At 41.3% G+C, this 24,412-nt stretch overlaps 1 protein-coding gene across 8 annotated transcripts in view; it reads left to right on the top strand.

Annotated features, from left to right (window-relative positions):
• FAM107B (family with sequence similarity 107 member B) overlaps positions 1-24,021 on the top strand; it is a 195,174-nt gene extending 171,153 nt beyond the window's left edge. For 7 of the 8 annotated variants that reach the window (XM_054593185.1, XM_054593203.1, XM_054593211.1 and 4 more), the window contains 3 exons: positions 13,479-13,662; positions 19,900-20,050; positions 21,305-24,021. In XM_054593185.1, coding sequence (XP_054449160.1) covers positions 13,479-13,662; positions 19,900-20,050; positions 21,305-21,421 — 452 coding nt within the window. In that variant the 3' untranslated portion in view covers positions 21,422-24,021. Of the gene's footprint in view, positions 1-11,335; positions 11,408-13,478; positions 13,663-19,899; positions 20,051-21,304 lie in introns of those variants that run through there. The other variant, XM_054593194.1, reaches the window with a different exon arrangement.
• The last annotated feature ends 391 nt before the right edge of the window (positions 24,022-24,412 follow it).

Below are 24,412 nucleotides of genomic sequence, written 5' to 3'. Positions count from 1 at the left end.
TTGAAAGCTAGTCCAGCTGGAAATTTTTTCTAGTCTGTGTAGTTTCCTTCCTCTCAGGGGTGACGAGGCCTAAATCAGCCATCTTCCCAGTCCATCCCCTTTGTCCTTTCCTGAAATAAATGACTGAGGTGTTTCCTACTTAGAAAATAACATATAATACAAGTGCTAAGTGGGGCCTTTTTATTCAGGAATTTGCAGTTTGGGAATAAAATCTGGTAGCATTTGTTAGCAAGTTTGAATTTTGTGAATATAAAAAAAGCATAATATAAAAATTTAAATATTAATATTATGAATAAATTTTAAAATAATTTAGAAACCAAAAAACAGAAAAAAAAGAAATTGATCAAAAGGTACATAATTTCAAAGATGGTAGGCCACATGGTTTGTAGAGGGTGTTTATGGGATCACCACATGGCAGCTTCACTTGAGCTGGCAGTGGAAGGCTCTTCTGTCTTGAGTGGGTGTCGTGCTTTCCATGCTGCCCGTCACTGGCAGACGTTGAGGTTTCTGCTAATGTACGCTAGTGTCTAATGTGCATGTAAACCTAGGCGTGTTTTTATAACCTTCAAAGATGTGAAGCAGGTATATTCACCAAGAGGACTGTCAGTGTGATAATGCCAAACACTCCCCACCCCCAATCAATAACTGCGGAACAGCAGTGCTAAAACACTACGAAGAAGACAAAACAAAAGATGGGATGCATCATGCTGTCAATTTAGGGGAAAGAGCACAGAGCACACTTCCCAATGCTATATGAGTTAACCTTGAGAAGTACTAGAGCAAAGTGGTTAAGAATATAGACTCTGGAGCTAGCTGTGTGATGCTGCTTTGTAGCCTTGGCTGAGTTACCCAGCTTGTCTGGGCCTCAATTTCCCCATCTGTACAATGGGGTGAAATTTTTATCTTCCTTGAAGCTTGTGTGGCACTTAGTAAGCATGAAAACACAGAATGGTGGCCCACCCACCACCATTGATTCTGATTCAGTAGCTCTCAGGTCCAGCATTTGCATTTAATAACTTCTTTGGTTGTGTTGCTACAGCTGGTCTTTGGACTACACTTTGAATGGCTTTTGTACACACAAATGCGTATACTAGGAAATCAAGGGCATAGAGTTTGGGAACCTGATATTTTCTCCCATTTGATACATTGTGATTATTTTCTCTTTTATTATTTATTTTAATAATATGATTTTTGAGCTGCATTGTATTCCATTATTAGATAATGGTTTCCTTTTTTCACTATCATAGATAAACTATACTTACACAAACATTTTGAGTACATCTCTGATTATTTCATTAGAGTAAATCCCTACAAGTAGAATTACCCAAGGTATACATGTTAAAGCCTTTTGTCACAGACTATGAACAAATTCTTCTGAAAAGAAGTAGCAAAAATTTATCTTTTCATGAGTAGTCTGTGAGAGGAGACACTGATTTTCTAAAGGTAAGGGAATGAGGAGAAAACAACTCATTAACTTTATAAAACTCATGTATATGGACTTGGGTGGGCATAGGCAAGAAGACTGTCTATGGATTTACAGAGAAGACAAAGATAAATCAAAAGAAACTAGGAGAGAGGCAATAGAAACTGCCATGTGGCTTGATTTCTGAGTAAGCTTAGGATTCAGACTTGGATTAATCTAAATATGGTGTAATACAGTGGTCCCCAACCTATTTGGCACCCAGGACCGGTTTCGTGGAAGACAATTTTTCCATGGGGTATGGGGTGGAGACAAGAGACAGAACTCAGGCGGTGATGTGAGCAAAGCTTCACTGGCTGGCCTGCCGCTCACCTCCTGCTCTGCAGCCTGGCTCCTAACAGGCCACGGACTGGTACTGGTCCACAGCCCAGGGGTTGGGGACCCCTGGTGTAATATATACTTGATATAGATGATTTTATGCAAAGATTACATGGGGCTTCATTTTTACTTATCAGCTATGGTATATGTGTGATTTGTGACTGTGATATCTAGAAACCCCCTGGATTTGGAGTTTTGGTTTAATAAAGTCTAGTGCATGCTCCATCACTGTGTAGACATTTCTAGCCCTGGACTGAACAGCTGAGACTCTTTTAAAGGGACTTGGAGTGAGGGTGGCTGCACCTGGGGAAATTCAGCTCGCTAGGAGAGAACCTACCCGGCATAGATGTCATTCAGAGAAGTCTGTGACTCAGGGGAGTGGGTGAGTAGGAGTGAAGGCCAAGGTGAGGTACAATGTGGAATATAAGAGGAGTGGCCTCCCCAGGTCCATCTGGCCTTAATTGTGCGGCCAAAGCTCTGCAGCCCTTGACCCCTAAGCCCCTGAGTGGAGACAACAGATAAACCAGATTCTTTAGTATTACCAGAATATTCGCACTAGTAGGGATCTCAAGGGTCATCTGGCCTAGCCTTCTCTTTTTACAGGTGAGGAAGTATATTAATTCATTATTTTCAATTAAATGTTTTTAAAATCAGTCATCCTTGCAACAGAATTGGTGGGTTTTTCTTTCCTTGTTCTGGAAGAGCTGAGCTTTTGAGAATTGAAGTGGTTGAATGGCAGGTAATAATGCAGATAGCAGGGGTGACTGTGGTTCTGTTGTTCAGCCTGGGGACACTGAATTGATTTAAAGTAAAACCTGCACTACCCCTGAGTCACAAGGACGTCACTGTGCGTCCCTTTTGGTGTGCATACTCCTGCATGGTCCAGAAACTTCAAAGTAAATTTGGACATAGGGTAGCTCTCTTCTTGTGCCAGTGCCATATTTTCTGGAATTTATAAACATTAGTTTTCTTAGTGCAGTTTAAAAAAAAAGAAAAAGGCTTCTTTTCCTTTCAGCAATAAACAAACCTATAAACAACAAAAAAAACAAAACCCGCATGTGTTCTGGCCAGGTTGCTCATTTGGTTGGAGTGTTGTTCCGTACACCAAAAGGTTGCAGGTTCGATCCCTGGTCAGAGCACATACGGGGGGCAATCTGTCAATGTTTCTCTCTCATATCAATGTTTTTCTCTCTCTCCTCTCTTTCTCTTTCTCTCCCTCCCTTCATCTCTCTAAAATCAATAAACATATCCTCGGTAAGGATTTAAAAAAATTTATAAGTTAAAAAAAATAACAGCTGCTCTGAACACAAACTGTGCCTTCTACACCTGGTGACACTTTAGACCACAGAACATTCTTCACTGGTAAAATTAAGGGTCCTTGAACTTCAGGTCTCATCAAGCTGCTGAATGTAGGAGACAGAGAACCTCTGAATCACTTAATGGTCATCTATCAAATGTCATTTGATAAATGTATCAGTTAAGGCAATTTTAAGGCCAATGAGTTTAAAGTGATCAATTATTGAAGAAGTCTGTTAATTGGATGGTATTTCAATTGCTCAGAGGTTTGGACAGATTAACGGGCTGCATATCAACAAAGTGCTAATTACTTCCTGGGAATATTTGTGCAAGCCACTGTACTCATATTTATTTCCCATCAGACAACAATCTGAATTATCTTTCTGTGACAAAAGACTCATTGCTTTATATACAGCAATTAATGTTATCAACTTTTAAGGAGGGCTTTATTGTGTCACCTTATTTAAAAGGGGACATAATCAGCTGGTTTAGAAAAATAGGTTGGATACTCTGTTCTGATCTATTATCAAGAGAAACAGCCGCTTGTCTAACTCATTCTGAGCTCCTTCAAGATCAAATTAGGACAGGTTGTTCAAAGCTTGAGTTCACCTCCCCTCCCCTGATTTTGGCCCCTTCTGTAAATCTGAACTCTGTACTTCTCTTAACCTGAGTGTGTCAGCAGGACAGGTTTAGTCGAGCAATATATGGAAGGCAACTGAGGTGTTTTTGGGGATGAGAAATGAGTCAGGCCTTCCCTGTGTGAGTTTAATGTGAGGGATAAGGAAACTTCTAGTTTTAAGGGAAGCCGATGGAAGTATCCTAAGAGAAGTGTCCTGGGGGATAGGAAGAAGGGAAACTTCAATCTCAAGAGGAACCTCAACCTCGAGGAACCTGGTTGCCCCTCACCTTTCAGATGGAGGCTGCTGTTGGTCAAGACTGAGGGCCTTCCTCCCTCCCATCGTGCACTACTCAGAGAATTAGGGTCCTAGGATCTGCCCTGGAGGTGGAAGGTATCTGAGTGAAAAAACCACCAAGGATCGGCCTGCCAGGACAGGGGGCTGGTATAGTTGGCTAAGAGCGCTATAGGATTTTGTTCACCTCTTTAACCATTTCCACTTTAACCCCCAACCCAGGAACTGAATGAATTTTTATTCTATATTAATTTTGTTCTGCCTAGAGGCTTCTTTTTTCTCACACACCCCAGTGTGTTTTTGTTTTTGTTTTTCTTTTCTCTTATATCTTGTCTTCACCCTTTTCCAGGTTAGCTGAATATCCAACTTTATAGCAAAACCAGGTTATTCAAGAGCTGCTTTTCCCTTTTTTTTTTTTTTTAAAATATAACTTCTACTTTGGCTTTGAACATGGTATCATTGGGCGATATTGAAAGCTCTGCTTTTTAGCAAAGCGTTGGACTTTGGGGGCATAGAAGACCGAGGGGCTCTACCTGCTGGGTTGACTTGCTGAGCTCCATGGAAAGCAGCCCATGTTTTCCTTTGCTGACTGTCAGCATCACTTCGCTCCAGTTGGGCACCAGCAGGGTCTCTCGGTGCCCAACACAGGTAGAAGTGCTTTCTGAGACCCTGCCCCAGTTGTTTACTTCCTGGATATCCCTTGCATGTATCTGAGTAATTTTTTGTTAGATGTGAGTGTATATGCGTTGTTTAATAGTATAGAAGTTCAGTTTGAAATGTACAGGAGCAGTAAGCTTTGTGAATGGTACCCGTATTAAAATAGAGTAAAGGGCAGAAGCTTAAAATATTGCAGTGCTTTTTAAGGACATTTTTGTTTCCTGTCCTCCACCCATTGCTTATCTGTTCACTTATTTTCCAAAGCCTTGAGTTAGATATTATGCAAAACATGCCTCTAAAATGATCTTGCCTATTTTCTGTTTTGGCTTTTTGATAGCATTGTTAATGCACCAATGGGTCCTTAGTTCAGATTTCAGGAGGGACATGGGAGGTTAAGTAAATTGTGAACATTGATAAGATTTGCTTGATGTTGAAGAGTTAAACTCTTTCTGTTTGGCTACTAGGAGACATTACTTTTTTGAAGATATCTCACTTATATAATTGCTTTGTGCTTAGAATAGTTGTTTTTACGACAGATTACTGAGAAATGAGAACTAATGCCCATTACTTGTGCAGATAAGACCAAAGCACAGAGATTGGGACAACATTGGGACTTTCAAGGCCCAAAGGGCTCAGGCTGCGAGCCTTTGGCCTCACCTCTCAGGGATTTCCTTTTCTCCAGCTCCTCTTCCTTCCTCCCTGTTCTTCTCTGTCACCCATCTAAGTCCAAATTACAAAAATAAGCAGAGACCAAGATGGTTTTATTCTTATCAAACTCGGTCTAAACTAGCATGCTTGTAAGTGTAAATCTGGCCGTTTTCACTTAGATAGGGCATTACCTGATGGAGAGTTAGATTAATGAATTGATTTCTTGGGACTATCTAACTGTCCAGTTTATCGAGCATCTGCCACATGAGCAGGTACTCTTTGGTGGATGTTTTCCTTAAGTGTTCTTTAATGCCTGCAACAACTCTGCAAATGTAGGCCGCTGGCTCTGATTTACAGTTGAGGAAAATTTTTACAAAATCAGATAGCTGGTGAGTGATGTAACCAGTATTCTAATTCAGGAGAAGTAGTCTTCAAACCTCGTGTTCTTTTCCATTATACCATATTTCTCATGAACAAGGTTTAAAGTGGATGAAATAACAAAATTGTAGTAATCTAGCAGGAACCAAATGATCTCTAGGTAGTAATTTTAATAGCTATTTAATATGTACCATATTTATCGAGTTATACTATATATACGGAGAAGCACAGAAGTCAATAAAATGTACTGATAGGTGATTTTTCAGAGTGAACACACCTGTGTAACCAGAATTTGTACCAGGAAACAATATTACCAGCACCCCCGAAGTCCCCTTTCATCCTCTTCCACTTTCTACCCACTCCTAAGACAACCATGTTGTGCTAATACCAAAGGTTGGGTGTTGCGTGTTTTTGAACATTATATACATGGATTCAGACGCTTTTGTCTCTGGCTCCTTTTGCTCAATGTTATACTTGCAAGACTCAGCCATGCTGTTGCTTGCAGCTGGTGTCCGTTCATTCTCATTGCTGTGTAGTAGTCCAGTGTATCCTGCTGATAATGGACATTTGTGTTGCTTCCAGTTTGGGGCTGTTACGAATAGCACTGCTGTGAACATTTTTATATAAATATTTATATGTTTGAAGGAAAATGTGTCTTTCGTGACCTTTATCCTCACTTTAATGTGGTCTTCTACAAGGTGTTTTTTTTGTTTGAGATTATAAATCTATGGTAGGAAGCTTCTATAGTCTTTCAGAGACAAAGAGAAAATCATCCTGTTAAAATGAAACCCAATTCTTCTCTCTCATTATTCGAGTCCAGAGAGTAGGATGCTTAAAGAGCATGCTTTTGGAATCAGACCCAAGTTCCAGTCCTGGTTTTATTGTCACTTATTGCCAGTGACAGCACTGATAACAGGTGATGGCCACTGAAGGTTTACGATTTCTAGGCACTGCTTTTGGTATGAGTTTCTCATTTGCTCTTCCTAACAATCCAATGAGATCATCTGTTATTCCTTTTTTTTCTTTTTTTAAACTGATGAGGAAAGGTGCTCAAAGGCACACACATACAATAAATGAGGAAGCTGGAAGTTAGACTTTGTCAGTGTGGTCTGGAACCTATGATCTTGAAGCTTTCTGAGCTTCTTTGTAAACTGTCGTGGATAACAGCCCCTACTTCACAGGGCTGTCATGAGGATTAATGATGGAGAGAGGCTTGTGTACAGTATTGAGGGCAGACACACAATGACTCCATAATGGACTCCTTTCATGGCATTTTCCCTGTGTTTTCCCTGTGTACCTCTACTCACTCACTCACCGTGCCTGCTGGGAGTCCTTGGTGAGACCGCACTGCTCTGCTGGCTGTCAGGAAAGGGGCACCAAGTTATTTGTGGAGCCATCGCCACCTACTGGTCTCACCTCGTCCAGACCAACTTTTCTTGGCTATTGGCACTATGTTCTGTCTCCACAAAGTTTCTTGCCTCCTCTCCCACTTTCTAAATATAAAATACATGACTTTTTTCTTTCCTTTTTTTTTTTTTTTTAGTAAAAATACATGTTGGGGGAATGAAAAAACTGATGAGAAAACAAGTTTGGTATTTTCCCAAGAGCTTCACTATTTGGCATTTTTACAGAGGCATATTTGCAGCCAATTGACTGAGAGTTTGGCGCTCGTTCCAGCAGTGGTGGAGCTGGGCAGAGTGAAAAGTCACATTTCTGCACTTGTGTATATCGCTCTGGTTGGGCGCCATTTGTAAGTCTTAGTTTAGGTTTGTGGCTCTAAATTTCCCCTGGACACTTCTCCAATGTGAACGAGTATTAGATGGTGTCACTCTCTCCTGGTCCAAGATGGAATTTTAGGTTTGCCTCGGGGTCAAGGAAGTCAGGAGTTTGTCAGTAAAAGGTCTTTGCTGTTTTGGAGAAATAACCATCTTAATTCACTCCTCACCACCATCCTCCCTTCTGGGAACCACGGGTGCTGAGGCAAATGGCTGGGGACCCAGGGAGAGCTTTCCCCTTTGAGGCTGACCCAGGCCTAGAGAGTTTGCTGGCCTGCAATCAAAAGTGACTTGGATCTCTCAGATGGTGTCAGAGGATTGCTAGAATCTTTTCGAGACAGCCTGGGCAACAACTTATCTTAAAGAATGTCTTGGAATTACTTTGAACTTTCCAGAAGTAGTTGTAGCAATTCAGAAGTTTAATTGTTTAGCTTTGATTGGTTTTAGTACTCCTGTAAACTGTATACATGGCCATGCTTAAAACATTTTTTTTTTTTAAAGGATTCAACTGTTAGTGCTTAAAGGTACAATTAGATTTTAAGTATTTGGGTAAACATGAACTGTAATATACCTCTAAGTTCTGGTTTTTAAATCTCATAGGATGAAGTTTTAAATATTACCTTTTTGATATAGAAATATGCAAATAAACAACTGGAGCCAAAAATAGTATAATGGAAAACCCAGATGCAATAAATATTTTATTAGCCCACTAGAGAAATTGTTCTGTGGGAAATGTTCATTAACCTCTGGACAGCAATCAACAAAAAATGCCCAGGATATGCATAGAGCCGGGCCCAGAATGAACCTCTGGAAGGGAAAAAAAATGAAGAGCAAGAACCTAAATCCATCTTTAAGGATGGGATTTCTTTATCCTCTGGGAGAGCGGAGTTTAGTAATGACGTCATTTGTTGATTCACAGAACTTAGAGGCAGAATTCTTTCAGGTGGCATTTTCAGTGCATGCTGTTAGTGTCTGTCTAAAATGCAATTCTGTGTCATTATTCAACTGCTTACAATCTTTCGGTGAGTCCCCTCCACCTCAGGACAGGCCCTCACCATGAGGCCTGTCGGTTTTCTTGCTACACTCTTACAGTCTACCTGAAGCCATTCAGAACTCGATGTCGCACTTTGAAGGTGTGATAGACCTTTTTGCACGTTCCAGAATATTCTTAATGTGTGTAGCACAAATGGGTCTTAGAACCATTGAATCTTACCAGTGAGAAGGGACATTTAGTTGAACTCTGGTGTTTTTTAAGAAACCAAGTCTTGGAAAGTTAGAGTTTCATATGCAAGGTTTCCTAGGGAATGGGATGACGTTGGTCACATAGTTTGGCTAATAGTAGCTTCCGTCGATTGGGTTCTCACAGATGTGCCAGGGATTATACAGAGGACTCATATCTACATCTCAACCAGTTCTTAGAACCACACTCATTTTAACATAGGGGGAGAACTGAGGGTCAGGGATATTAGGAAGCTTTGTCCAAGATCTCAAGGCATTTTCTTCTCTTACACTGAATTAACCCTAGTTTTTCTTCACTGACTTGATACGTTAAAGAGAAATTACTTTATGAATCATTTACTGGACCAGAAGAGTAATATGACGGGAATATCCATTTTTATTTCTGGAAGAATGTTTCTTATAGTAATAATAATGACCACTTACAAAGTGCTTTTACTTCTACTTCCAGACATTCTGTCTCATCTTTCCTATCAGGCTTCTGTATTACTTGATGCTCAGCGAGGAAATAGGCTGGTTCTCCCAACTCCAAGGTCAGCGCTTTTTCCCTGCTACTATGGACTCGACAGGTCGTGGGCTCCCTCTACTGGTAGTTAGCCATGACTGTTACTTCATTTACATAATTAATATTTATTGATCCAGTCCAAGGGGCCTGAGGAATGTGAACATAAACCAGATGTGGTCTTTGCAGTGAAGAGATGGTAGGATTTATGTAAATATTGACATGATACAAGGTGGAGGTCAGTGAATACTAGGAAAAGGAAACAAAATTCCATAGATGTTTAGAGGTCAGAGTGTTTAATTGCAACTGGGAAGTGAGGGAAGGCTTCATGGAAGGTTCGGCATTTATCTGGCTCTGAAGAGGCGACGGTCCAGGGATGGGTAGGGAGAGGTTCAGCGTCCCTGCCGGAGGGAATGGTGCTGGCGAGGAGAGCAGCGAGGTGTGCAGACTCAGGGAGCAGGGCGTGCTCGTTCCCATTCGATCAGAGGGTAGGGTCTGGGAGATGGAAGCTCTCCCTTGGAGCTGAGTGGCATTTCCCAGCCTTGAGACCGTGAGGAACATGGCTGGCAAAGCGAAGTTGAACAAGGTCATTTTGGTGATTATTGCCAAATATTGGTCATGGCCCCAGGGTGGAAAGTCACTGAGAAGTGGCCTGAACTAACTCCTAGATCCTTCCCCCGCCATGACCACTCCTGTGTGTACGCAGAATGACAAAGGATGCTCCCTGTCAGTCAGCCCCTCCTCCCTAAACGGCCTTTCCTGAGTCCCAGTGTGGTCCACTGTGTGACAGGTACAAGGACCCTGGCCTGGTCCTCAGGCAGGCCTGAAGTCTATGCACTTAACTCAGACTCAGGGGCTTCTGTGCCCCCGCCCCAACTCCAGCTGGGAAGCAGGGCAAACCAGCGAGAAAGAAGGAGAATGTTTGCGCCTTCAGTACAGCAGAACCCCTCCAGCCCCCACCCACCTCACTCTCCTGTAGGAGACAGCTCAGGTCCATCTTACTACACTGGTCCTGTGGGAGGAGAAGGACTTACCAGGCACTGAGTCTGAAGAGAAATCAGAAAAAGTAGCCCAGGCCAGAATTTGCTTCCTAAACTCAGGACTGAAGCTTTTTCATTCCGCACCCTGAAAGCTCAACCCACCTCTTGGCTCCAACACCCAAGACATGTCCATACCCTAGTGCTGACCTTCGGGAAGACTGGGCATGGGGATCTGGTGCAGCCTCTACTTGGGGCGATAGTGGGAATGAAGGGGCAGAGGAGGGGGACAGGTGAAGTGCAGAACCGTGGAGGTCAAATCAGTAAGACAAAGGAAAGAGTCCCCCAGGTTTGAGTACCAACTGCCTTTGCTCTCTCGCCGTCACCACCAAGCTGTCTAGCAGACATCTCAAACTCAGTTTGCCCCCAGTGGAACGCCTGATCTCGTCACCCCTCCGCTCTGCCCAGAGCCAACAGTGCTACCCTTTTAGTTGCTCGGGCCAGAGACCCAGTCATCCTTGATTCCTTTGTGCCTTTCACCCTCATGTGCAGTCCTGTAAGAAATCGCAGGGGCTTTACCTTCAGAATACATGACCGGTTTGTCCTCTGGCCCGCGCTGCGGCCGTCCTGCTCTAAACCATCTCCACCTGCATTGCTGTAATAGCTGCCTCCCTCATTCCTTCCATGCCTGCTTAGGTCTGTTCTAAACTCAGTAGCTAGGGTGATCTTTTATAAACATGATTCAGATCCGTCCACTTCTCTGCTCAAAACCCTGAGTGGCTGGCTCGCCACTGTCCCTCGCAGTAAAGGCCAGAGTCCTTGCAAACTGGCTTCTTTGCTGTTCCACATACCCACTAGGCACACTCCTGCCTGTGGCCTTTGCACCAGCTGTTCTTTTGTCTGGAATGCTCTTTCCTCCCCCATCCACATGGCTTCTCTCCCCATCTCTAATACTGACCTTATTAGGAGGCAGTGATCGGCTTTGATTTGGGGTCATGGAGATTATTCATGGTTTAGGGCAAAGAAACAGATCCTTTTATGGAAGCACATGGGCTTTCTTGTCTAAAGATTAACTAGGATAAAACTGCTGTTAGCCCTTAAAGGCAGTTGGGACTGCAGAGAGGTCTGTGTGGCGCAGTTCATTCCTTACCTGAGGAACACAGTTTTTGAGGGCTGGCATATTGAAGTCAGACCAGCTATGGTGGGATCGCGGGCTCAGCAGGCGCGAGGTTTGTAATTCTCCATCTGGTCAGTGTTGAAGGCATTCCTATTTAAAAGATGAAGGCAGTGCTACAGTGTTTAAGGAATGCTTGGTGTAATTTTTTTTTTAAAGATTTTATTTCTTTCTTTATTTTTAGACAGAGAGGGAGAGAAACATCAATGTGTGGTTGCCCCTCGTGTACCCCCAACTGGGGACCTGGCCTGCAACCCAGGCATGTGCCCTGACTGAGAATCGCACTGGTAACCCTTTGGTTCACAGGCTGGTGCCCAGTCCACTGAGCCACGCCAGCCAGAGTGCTTGGTGTAATTTTTTTTATGTGTATGTTATTGCTTGGTAATTTTGAGCCTTGATTATTTGGTTATGCCTAAAATCTATAAACAGTGACCCATCTGCATTTTTTCTATTTTCATTGATTGATTATTCTTTGGATGTTTGTCCTCTTTATTCTCACAATATTTTTCAACAAAGACTATTAAGCATCATAATTGGGTAGACAGAACATAGATTTAGAGGTGAGAGGACGTTCATTTTTATTCCTTTTCATTTGAGCTTTACACTACTGGCAATAGCAGCATGGATGAGTTATTTAGTTGTTGTTTCTCCATTTTATTATCTGTAAAGTGAGGATTCTAATTCTTCTGCTCATAGGGATGCTGCTGAGACCAGATGTGGGCACATACCTGTAAGCGCTATATCTGAAGCCCTGGGTCGTTGTTGGCTGCCATTTGGAACAGGGTTGCTTAGTAGGTGCGTTAGAGGCCGACAGTGTTTTGGGTCAGTTCAGGGATTCAGGAAAACATCATTGACGACTTTGAAACCAAAACTCGTGCATGTAACCGCTGATGGCCGCAAGACCTGTTTTATTGTTTTTTTTGTGCACATCTTTATTCTTTTCCAGGGCCCTTGTCACCACGCCCGAGTCCGTGGAAGCACACTCCTGTGTTCTCACCTCCTGTTAGCCCTGCCTTATGTGGAAACACACATACACGCTGTCCTTGGATGTTTGATTCCATGGCCTGAAATAAATATGGAGCCCTTCCTCTGTCTAGGAGCATATTCTTGGAGGACCTCTCCACTTTTTCTGTTTAGTACAGATTTGATTTAGTTCAGCATTTATTTAGTTTCTGCCATGTGCCAGGCACTTTGCTGGACCTGGGGATTCAAAATGGGGAAAGAAGGTGATCCTAGCTTTGCAGAGAATAGACAGGAACCTGTGGTTATCCTCTGTTAAGGATGCCTTTGCGATGGAAGTATACCTGCGCCGTGCTGGGGCGCCAAGGGCATGGAGGTGGCTGTTTGTTCTCTAGACTTCCCTGGAGCAGTGGGGGAGGTGGCACTCCTGGGCATTAGCTGTTCACAGGGGGATTGTAATTTCGTTTAGGGGCAGGAAACTGGCCAGAGACAGTCGGCATGTCCTCTGGACTTTCTAGGGAAGGTCCTGCATCAAATAGTCTGCATTGTCAGGCCCTGCATCTGATTTTTGGTTTGGAAAATGAAGTAATCTGACAGAGACAGGGAAGCATCGGATGGGGTGTTAAAATCTTGACATATTTGCCAGATCTGCTTTGGTGGCTGGGAAGCAGGGATGAGGTCAGTACCAGGAGGGGTATCTCAGGGGCTGCGGCACTAGGTTACCTTCCAGGAGGACCCGCAATGCTCGATGCTCAGCCAGCCTTGTTCCTTGCAGCTGTAGCCCCCCAGTGAACATTTTTTTCTTCTGTTTCATTGCATGTAACATATTCACAGAGTACCCACCGTGTTGTGGGGATGAGTTGGTCTTTGGACTTGGTGGTGGGTGGTATCCTGCGTGACCTGAAATTGAAGGTACTGCCAGAGCCAGGTTTGGAGATTATTTGCTTTAGTCATAGGCAGTACAGAACACGATGGATGGTTTCCCTCCTTTACTCCTCCAGTTGCTTTCACAGGGCTTCAGAAAATCGTTGAATGAAGTGGTAATGTGGACCGAGGAGATTGGCATGTTGAGCTTGTGCACCTCGCACAGCTGTGCTGGGCCTCTGCATTTGTGCAAGGCGTCTTCACAGAAAAGACCACCAATGAGTCTTGGTTTTTTGTTTCAGACAGCCCATTTGAGGATCCTGACCTGAAGGAGACCTATCTCATTCCAAGAAATATCATGGCTGAACCAGACTATATAGAAGATGACAATCCTGAACTAATTAGACCTCAGAAACTTGTCAATCCTGTCAAAACATCTCGCAACCACCAAGATCTTCACAGAGAACTTCTTATGAATCAGAAAAGGTAAGATGGTTTCTTCAGCAGAGTTTCTCTCAGGGGACTTCTGACTAGGTGTAATTTTAATTATGTTTAGAAAGGCTTCAAGGAATGTTTTGTTTCTTCACTGTATTTGAGGCTTCCACGTTCCTTCTGGCATTTGAGCCAGGACGTCTCTCCATACAGTGAAGCCAGCAGCAGGCACAGCTGCCAGCGCCAGGTTATTCAGGAGTCTGCAGTCCTGTGTCCCCTTCTCAGATGGACGTAGACTTTAAAATGTGCGTGGAAGGGTCCGCACTAAGGCTAAAAGGGAGTGTCCTAAGTCAAAGAGAAATATGTAATTTCTTAGATTTGTAAAAATTCTGAATTTTCTCCTTATATCTGCAAATGTGTGGGAGTCAGATGTAAATATCGTCTGCTTTAGGACTTGTGAGTGGCAGGTTGAAGTCTCTAGAACCCCATCAGCCTTAATAGATAAGCACACTTGCTCATTTTTTTTCTTTGTTTTTAAGTAACACTTTACTTATCATTATTGTCATTTGTATTATTATTAATTGTGGAGAGAATCAAAACGTTTGCTTTCTATTTTCTTTGTAAACCGTTTGTTAGTTTCCCCTGTGCCATAAGTAATTTTGGATGTTTGGTTGGAATACTCTGCTTTTTAAGCGATGCTGGTCAGAGCCAGGAGACTGGGAGAACAGAGGGTACAAAGTTATTTTATTTATTAGGACACAAGGTTACCTTCATTATTTAAGATCAATTAAGCTTCACTTAGAACTGTTTTCAGTTCTTCAGAATGAAACTGCGGATCTGAATTGTGAGACCATATGGATCACTCATCTACCTAGTCTTTGCTAAGCCCTGGCAATACCCAGTGAACTGAAAGATATGCAGGTCAAGTTATGCATTAAGGTCATGTTTCAGAGGGAAGACCTAATTAAAAATTAAAAAATATGTATTTTAAAGGAAATGAGGGGGCACTTTTATAGCAGCTCCTCCCAACTATCCCTCCACCAAAACTCCTGTCCCAGGAACCCTTTGTAAACACATCTGTCCTCTGGGATCGGGGACTGTGACCTGCGCCCTTCCCGCCCCAGTGCATACCAGGGCACTGCTGGACCAATGCTTATACACTGAATACAAGTTTAATCCTTTCTGAATAGTGCTTAGTTTCTACTGGCTTTTGTCACATCAAAGAAAAAAAAATGGATTCATTATCATCATGCCCAAAGCCAAAATAGGATTCTGTAATTTCCTAAATAGGCCACAGAATTTAGAGACAATCCTGCCTGGGAAAGTCTGCATTTTAGGGGAAAGATAAAGTTCAGTATACTCCAAAAGAGAGTAGCTAAATGGTTTTCTAAACTAAATTTTCTGATTGTCTCTACATCTTGGACCTCAGTTCCCTTTTCTGTAAAATGGGAGTAGGGGGTTTAGTTGATCTCTGAGAACCACTTGAGCTCAAACTGGTTTTCTGTATTGTTTTTTTTCTACTGTATCTGTGAAAAGGCCCCAAGTCAAATGGAGTAGGCAAAGGTAAAACAAAAATTGGCATGTATAAAGTAGGAAATAAAAATGAAAGTAAATAGTAGCATGTGTAAATACCTATGAAAATGCATGGCATATAGTAAGTGCTCAATGAATGCCAGCCACCTTTCACTTTCTATATGTAGTGCCATCTGGAAGTTCCTATTGATTTTTTTCCTTCTTGTTTGAAACGTGTTGGTCTGGCTTTAGAAGTACATTTAAAAAAAAGAAAGAAAAAGATAGGTTTCAAAATGAAATGAGTGTATCTTATCATATGTCTTCAGATTTCTCAAGGTAAAATCTTGAGTTTGGAAGAGCCTTCTATTAAAAATACAACTGGCTTTAGAGTGCAAACTTCTCAAGCAGTTTCTTGTATTCATCTTCTGTCACATGTGTATTTTGGAGACTGTGGGAGGTTTTATGTCTAAATTTTAATGGTGTAAAATAACTATTACATCAATAATATTTATGCTTGGTTAAAGGACAATTATACTTGATTACTGGTTTGAACCATAATGAAAGTCTGTTTATTTTCTATAATTTGTGAAGGGTCTTCCCATAGTTATCCTAACCAATTCATTGACCTTTCCGGTGACCCAATGCATGTTATCTTGGGGTTACCCTAATTTGACCTGCCAAGAAGAGAAAACTCAGAGTAACTGGCTAAGGAATCTTCTCGCAATCTCTAGGTTTTTTTGGACTAAAAAGGGTAGAAATAAACATAGAACTAAAGGCAGTTTAAATTAATAACAGATATGAATCAAATACAGTAATAATAAGAATTAGAAAACCGGTAGGGAAACAAGAGGGAGACAAATGAGATCAACATAAAACAAGCATTCCACGGAGCCCTGTACCTTTGCCCCACATAGTAGAAATTTGGCTCAAAGCCCTGTAGCAGTTAGTTCAAAGAGTTTTCTTGAGGTACTTTTTAAAGATCTTGAGATAAAAGCAAAGTCCCTGCTTAGGAGAAAATACTCTAACTACCAGTTTTCTAACTTGAAATTTAAGCTCTTTTAAGCATATAATTCTGCTCCTATATTTGCTCTCTTTTGGACCAACTAAGTTTCAGGTTAAAAGTCTTTACATTTCAAGTTGGGCACAGTTTGCTACAAGGTCTGATTAAGACCATTTTCAGGTTCTAAGGTTCTGTAGGTTTTCCAATAACATATGAAGGGCAGATTTCAAGAGGCAATTTTTTTTGAAGTTGAAAGATTGGTGTTTAAGAGGTCTTTAAAAATATTTCTAATATAATTTATATTCTATCTTCTCTTTTGGAAGGCAAACACAGAGTACCCAATTCAAACATACCCCTAAAAATGGTTCTTTGGCTTGTACATTTCAGTCACTGGTTTTTACTCCTGGTGTGTTTAGCGTATCTTCATTTGGCATGCTTTGCTAGAAAAATATTTTCTCAATAAATACTCATTGCTGTACAACATGGAAAAATATGGGAAATTGGGATAGAAGTATTTGCATTTGAATCCATGCAGGTAGAACTAAGTGGTTCAGGCATAAATGTATAGACAAGGCAGGCCAGACCAGAAAATTCCAAGATTAAAGATCAAGGGCTTGGAATCCAAGTGCACTCTCTCCTCCACCCTAAGAAAACAGTTAAGCCAGGAGATGTTTGGCTGGGTGGGCAGGGACGCATGTACTGTTAGGGTCTGCGCCAGCCCTCGCCTCTGGCTCAGGTCTCCCAGGTGAAGAGGCAGTTTCACTCCCGTGGCTTCAAGGGCGTCTGGAGTGGAGATGAAGATGGAGTGGATGTGGACCATTCCAGCCCACCTCTGGATGTATTCAGTGATTTTTGTGACATGTGAAATGTGTGTAATAAAGTGTTGCCGTCTTTTTGGAGGGCAGTTTGGCAACATCCATCAAAATATAAAATGTGTAGACACTTAGCCAGCAATTCTATTTCTGTGAATGTAGCCAACAGAAATACTTATGTAAGAGAGCAAATATGAATGTACAAGAAAGGTCATTGCTCCATTACTTTTAATAGGGAACAATTGCAAACAACCGAAATGCATATCAATATGGGAGTGGCAAACATATGGCGCTCCTGTACTGTGATGTCTTGTGCAGATGTTAAAAAGGATGAGGAAGAGCTCTGTTTGTAAAGGTATAGAAAGCATGGAGGAGCCTCGACTACACTGTTATCTCTGGGTCCATTGGGGGAGGGCCCACCTTGTTCAGTTTTGGGGGAGGGGCACTATTGACAAAAAATGCAGCATAAATGGTGCTCTCAAGATCTGTTTAACAAGGAGAGTTCAGGTGTGCTTTACTTTTGATGTTGCTTATATGTATATGTCACGTAACCTGTTTTTATACGAGGAGCACTTACTAATTTTAAGAATTGGCTTGGCCCGCTATAGTCGTCACAGCTAGCAGGCTCAGGGTCAGCTGTTGGTTTTGAGTGGTACAAAGCCACCAGGACTTGAGTGCCTGTCCCTCGTAAAGGGATTCAAGTGCTCATTAATTGTATATGTCAGAATTGATTAAAGAGAATCAACTGTTGTCATGCACAGAATGGTATTATAGTTTTTACTAAATTTTGAGCTCATTTCCCTCCAGTCTAACCCAGTTTTAGACTTGGAGAATCATACAGGCAGGGTTTGCTTGGCTTTTTTTCCATTCAGCACAGATTAAGTGATTGGCTATGTTAAAATATTAACTAAATTTGTATGACTTCACGGCTATTACAAGTGGAGAACATTTATCATATAAGCACCATTTCCTGAGCTTTCTGCTACTAAATATTTTATCTTCCTGCCACCATTGTGTAAAATCTTTGAATAGAAAATGAGTACTGTATATTAATTAAACCCATTCATATGTTGCAGTAGAATGTCAGCTTGGCGTGTCATACATCAAAGTTTGTTCAATAGCTTCTGCATAACCCAGAAGAATTTAATAACAGTTGAAGTTAATTTTGCCTGTGAAATAATAGGGGAAGAAAAATGTTTGAAATTTAAATTATGTAGCTAGCTAAATCCTTAATCCTAAAATTTAAATCCCTTAAATCTCTCTGTAGTGTCTTAGGGGCTTTTTAATAGTCATGAAACTAAGTCTTTACTCAGATTATTTACAAACAGACTTTCCTGTGTTCAATGACACTTAGGTTTATTGTGAACAAAATACCATCAGCAACTTTTATTGTGCTGGTTGAAGATTTAATTTTCATCATAGTCTGTCTATACTTTTGTCCCCCCGATACGACCTTAGTAACTGTGAAACCATAATTAAATCACAAAAGTAGCCTGCTTCTTTTGTTTCACTGGAAATTTGGTTGAATTTATTATTTTTCTCTTAAAATTTTATTGATCATTCTATTACAGTTGTCCCAATTTTTCCCTCTTTCTCTGTCTCCACCAAGACCCCCCTTCCCTCAGGCCATCCCGCACTATTGTCTGAGTCCATGCGTCATGCATTTGTGTTCTCTGGCTAATCCCTTCACCGTCCTTCATCCTTTTCTTTTCTTTTTTTACTTTTTACCAAAAGTTTTATTAATGAAAATGGGGAAAGTGGAGACGTGTTACTTTGATTGTGTGTCTTTTATCGTCAGTGACAGAATATACTGATCTTTATTTTGTAAACAACTGAAGAATTTATTGCAACTTTTAAAATGCGTAGCTTAGAGGGATGGCAGAATCTTTTGAAGATTACAACTGGATACGAGGATGTGTGATACTGATATTGAGGATTAGTTTACAGATGTGCCAGTATGAACTTAAAAGAGATTGACATGAATGTGTAGTTGAGATTCATAGAACCAGAGCACCTGTTTCGGAAATTATTTGATTTAACAGTTACTCAGATGATTAGTTCACCAGTCCTGTTACTCGAGTCAAGTATGTTGGAGAACAGCCATTGAGGTAGACATCCCTGGTGTACAGAATAGCAGTCACCATCAGCAAGACCAGAAAGCGGTGGGAAGGTGCACAGGCCTGTGTCATCAGAGGCCGACTCAGCGCGGTTGATTCCACAGCAGCTCTGATTTCCTTCAGCCCAGCAAAGCATGGGACACTGTTCAGTCAAGCACGTGCGTGTGGATGCATGAGTGAATTTGCCAGCCATCCCTTACACCCTTTGTTGCCTGTGATTGACAGTGCTTTTCGTGTTCTGTGGTTTGTTTCATTTTTATTTTAAATGCTCATATTAAATATTAATATTGAGTGGCAATTACTTAAAGGCTAGTGGAGACTAGCTGAAACGCTAGGGAATGTTCTGCCCTTGACTTGCCTCAGACTTCTTAAAGCAGGGTTGCCAGGCCTAAGTTTTGGTTTTGTTGCTCCCCACTTGCGGAGCTGGTAGCCTAACTTACCCCTCAGAAATACAGGACTTCCCTGGGGCCTGACTTCCGTGCGTTGTCAAGTCAACCACACATCTGAATGGTTCACCTCATCTCCACGTCCATCTCAGGCGGCCGTCACACCATTGAATGAGCATGCTGTTCCCCTCTTCCCCAGCCCTTTGTATAGCCTAGTGTCTGGCACTCAGTGCATCTTTATTCAGTGAATGGATATTCCTTACTTTTGGAAGGTGCGCTTGCCCTTTCTTTCATGCTTGTGAATTCCTGAAACCACAAGTGTTGACTATTAACTGGTAGTAGGCGTCACAATTATGCTAATTCATTAAACGCCTTTTCTGTGGCTGATGCCTTAAATTTCTATTTAGGAAAGAATGTGTCCTTTCAATTACAACTTTTTAATTTTGTTAATGCTTTTTTTGCAGGGGTCTTGCCCCTCAGAATAAGCCAGAACTTCAGAAGGTGATGGAAAAGAGAAAACGAGATCAAGTAATAAAGCAGAAGGAAGAAGAAGCACAGAAGAAGAAATCGGACTTGGAAATAGAACTATTAAAACGGCAACAGAAGCTGGAACAGGTAAGGGTGACTGGGTGAAGGTGGTCTTTTCTTAATTGAGCTATATTTGACTTACAACATTGTGTAAGTTTAAGGTGTACAGCATATTGATTTGGTACATTTATGTTGCAATATGATTGCCAATGTAGCCTTAGCTGGCACCTCTACTGCATCACATAATTATTATTCTGTAGTTGGGAACAATTAAGATCTAGCCTCTTAGCAAGTTTAATGTTTATGATACAGTTTTATTGTCTGCAGTCACTGTACTGTGTATTGGGTCTCCAGGACTTATTTATCTACTAGTTGCAAGCTTGTACCCTTTGACCAACATCTCCCATTTCCCCACCTCCAGCCTCTAATAACCACCATTCCACTCTGTGCTTTCACAAGTTTTTTTTAAAGACAACACATATAAGAGATATGGTATTTGTTTTTCTCTTACTTACCTCACAAGTTGTCTTTTATGTCCTGAAAAATAAGAATGTTGGAATAAGCTGAATTTGCCCTTGCCAGTGTGGATCAGTGTTGGAGTGTCGTCCCAGAGACCAAAGGGCCGCGGGTTGATTCCCAGTTAGGACACATACCCAGGTTGCTGGTTCGATCCCTGGTTGGAGTGCATACAAGAAGGCGACCAATCAGTGTTTCCCTCTCACATCAGTGTTTTTTTTCCCTCTCTCCCTTCCTCTTTCCAAAAAGCAATGAAAGAATGTTCTCAGTAATCTCTCTCTCTCTCTTCCTTCCTTTCTCCTCCTAAAAAAAGTTTACCAGACATGCCACATGTAAATATTTATACCATAAAAAGAAAATATGAGGCAAAATGTCAGCAAATGGCCTACAATACATTTAAGTTAAAGTCCAGGATTCTATTGAGGACCTAGAGGAGACTCAGGAGGCAAAGTCAAAACCAGGGCCTATCGGTCAGTTGACTGTGTTGGGAGTTCAAGCAGTTGAGTGAACTTGAACCTCAGTGAGAGGACAGGAGAACTGGGTTGATCTCAGGATCCCGTTGTCTTAACCTTGATGTTTAGATTCTCCTCACCTCTCAACATTGCTCATAGTAACAACCCATCGACAACTGCTTCTCTGTGGAATTACCCCAGGGCCTATATACATATATACATATATATGCATGTGTGTGTATCTTTTTTTAAACTGACACCGGGAGAAAATTTCTTCCTTGGAAAATAAGGTCCTTAGGGACTTTGGAAAGAGGAGTGTTTTGAAAAGCATCTCAGTTTGTAAATAATTTTCCTGTTTCTGAATTTTATTTAGCTGGAACTTGAGAAGCAGAAACTGCAAGAAGAGCAAGAAAATGCCCCAGAGTTTGTGAAGGTTAAAGGCAATCTTAGGAGAACAGGCCAAGAAGTGGCCCAAGCCCAGGAGTCGTAGGCCTGGGCCCCAGAGACTGTGCTGAAGCTGTGAGCGGGCGCCTCCTCAAGGCTTCATCTCGGGGCGCAAGCCCGTGGGGAGCATCCCAGCCAGCAGAGAATTGTTACGTAAAAAAGGATTTGGTCTTGGTTCACCTACTATCTGGGTGGGTAAATTACCTATGACAGTTGTAGTTCCTGTTCGCCAAACGAAGGATGTTGACCAGCACTCAAGTTAGGATATGGACCTGTGTTCAAAGACTTTAAAAAAAACAACAAAAAAAAGGAAGTGGACACTGGAATAAATCCTTAAGAGTTGCACTACTTGGTTTTTCGGCCGATCCAAGTTTAGTGGGGCATAGAGCCTTTTTTTCTTTTAAAAACAAAGAAAATGTGTTATTCTTCCTTTAGTTAGCTATTAGGTAATGTAGATGACAGAGAAATGCGTCTGACCTATTACAGCCAATATCCAGCAATGCTATTTTGAGAACCCCAAATTTACTTGTGTAATTTATACTTTCACCCATGTTAGGTGAATTCACACCTGAGAATGTAGATGTTAATGTTGAGCACAGCTATTACCTTTATTGACAGCGATAAGGCAAAGAGGGTTTAAAATGTGTAAACAAACATACGTAAACTGAAATACGTAAATGACCACCTTGACCTTTTTAAAATTTTTTTTGGTTATGCTCCATGGTAACATTCCAGTTCAGAGAAGGCACATTATATAAATCCATTTATTGCTTTGATAACTCTTAGTTTTTTGTTTTTGTTTTTTCAATTTGTTGCTGAGTTAGCCCTTTTACATCTTCCCCATCCTTTGGAGAAAAAAACTAGTCCACATAACCCAACTTCAGTGTCAAAGGTAGAGGGTCCAAATCTTTTGATTCCTTCTGAGAGCAGTGTGGGGAATGCCCCCACTGGGAGCCTGGGAAGGGGGAGTTCTTTGGCTATTTTAATGTGAAGCAAATGTAGATTGGACTTGAGGAGGCCTAGCTGGAAGATTCATAGCATTTGTACATGTTTTATGTTATTAGAATCCAAGCTTTGAAAATTTCTGAGTAATGATCACCAGTGTCTTTGCTTTTTTTTCTTGAGAAGAAAGACTGTTTCCCCACTCTCTCAGTTATGATGATGCTATTGATAATGATGACGTTAATGACTACTATACTGCATCTCAGGAAAAGCCAACGTGAAGAGAGAAGCTGCTTAGTGTTCGCACTCTAGCTAGCAAACTACTCAAATTGAAGCCCAAGTCACCAATGACAGTAAAGTTCTTAGGCAGAGTTCATTTTATACTGCTGGTGTGGTACACTCGACTTGGGGTGGTCTGGAAGAATTTATATGCATTCAGTATGTTTTCCACAGATATGATTCAGACAGTAATTTCTCCATTGAAGACTGTTTTATAATTCCTCTAAAGGCACATAGAAAGCTGGATTCTGAGCTTTTGAATTGAATTCTTAATAAGCATAGTAGGAATTGCCTTTCTCTGGGACTGCTTTTCATAGCTGATCATTAGGCTCATATTCAATCCTAGCATGAACACGAGGTAAGTAAATGCAGTGATCATGTACTGCTAGTTCGAGAATATGTGGATTAAATGTGGAACAGATGATTTCTCTCATCAGTAAGTATTATTTGAATAAAATAGGAGGCCTTTAATAAGATACTGCTCTGTAATAATTTGCTTTTGAAGGATGGAATAGTAACTCTTTTCCATCACTGTTCCTTTTCGGAGAAGAAAGTACGTTAATTGATCATTTGAAAAGGACATTTCTGATTGCTCATTGACTGCAGTTCTTTCTTTGTGCATGTGCAGTAATGATGTGATTTGTAAAATGAGGATTCAGGACTGGCTCATCTGTGGCCTTTAACTGCATGTAAGATCTTTAGATCCTGTGTCCTTGAAGCGATTCTGCCACTTGATAAAATCCTCAAGGGCTCTGGCAGGCTCCTTTAGAAGGACTAATTCTGTTTCTAGAACGTACCTAGAATTCATCCTTCACTGGGAAAAAATAAATTACAAAAGCATTTCCCTCCCAATCTCACTCACAAATCTGCAGAATTATTTGTAGTTTATAGTACAAGGTCTGGCCAAATGAAGACTTGTAAATAGCATACAGTGATGACTTAGGACTAAGCTGTGGAAGGTACCTGTAGAGAAGCTCTTTGAAGTTATCAGATCAGCTTAGCTCACAGGCCCGAGTTTAAAAAGGCCTCAGTCTCCCCCAATGCTTTAATACTGTGCACTCCAAACCCCTAGGACTCATGGACATCTGAGCAGTTTTGTGCTTTGAGCCACTTTTGGACAAAAACGGCTCCATTTTTCCACTCAGTGGTTTTCTTAAACTAGTTCAGTGTTTTATAGTCTCCAAGTAGTAAAGTAGTGTTGCTTTCTAAGCTATAACATTTGACTTTATTCTTCTACTCTGAAAAATCTTGACTTGTTTGAGTGTATATAATATATATAAAGGGAGCCTTAATGGATTTGTTTTCATAATTTAATATTTTTTGTATTTGCTCTTGTATAATTGTTTTTAATGGAAAGTATTACAGAATTGAGGGTGGAATTCTTAGAACCAAAGTTATTCTTAATAAAAATCACCACATGCTTGGACCGTGCAGCGTTGTTTGTCTGATGTCTTTAAAAATGGATGTCTCTGGAATTGAATGCGGGGTGGTAGGGTTATGTTCACTTCAAAGATCAGAAAGTGGTTCTAGGGTCTCACTTTGACTGTCCTCTTTGACAAACTTGCCCTCAAATTAGTTATGTCCTCTTGCCTTGTGTCAGTCAAGACTGATAATTTGTGATGTCAAATATATGCTCAGGTATTATGCTACACTTTGTGTAGAATATATGATATTTTAGCAGCAGCTGTCAGTGCTGCAGATCAGAGTATTCTGAATTTTAGGTAGCTTGGTAGGGCAGCGGGAGATGTGTTTTGGGAAAGAACAGTTTTTAGTGCTTGTGAACTACACCTGGCATGTCTGAAGTGTGACCATGAAA

The sequence above is a fragment of the Pteronotus mesoamericanus genome, unplaced genomic scaffold (genome assembly GCF_021234165.1).
Source record: "Pteronotus mesoamericanus isolate MK-2021 breed Mesoamerican mustached bat unplaced genomic scaffold, CSHL_Meso_final contig_130, whole genome shotgun sequence".
Taxonomy (NCBI): domain Eukaryota; kingdom Metazoa; phylum Chordata; class Mammalia; order Chiroptera; family Mormoopidae; genus Pteronotus; species Pteronotus mesoamericanus.
This window is presented reverse-complemented; position numbering and strand designations above follow the sequence as displayed.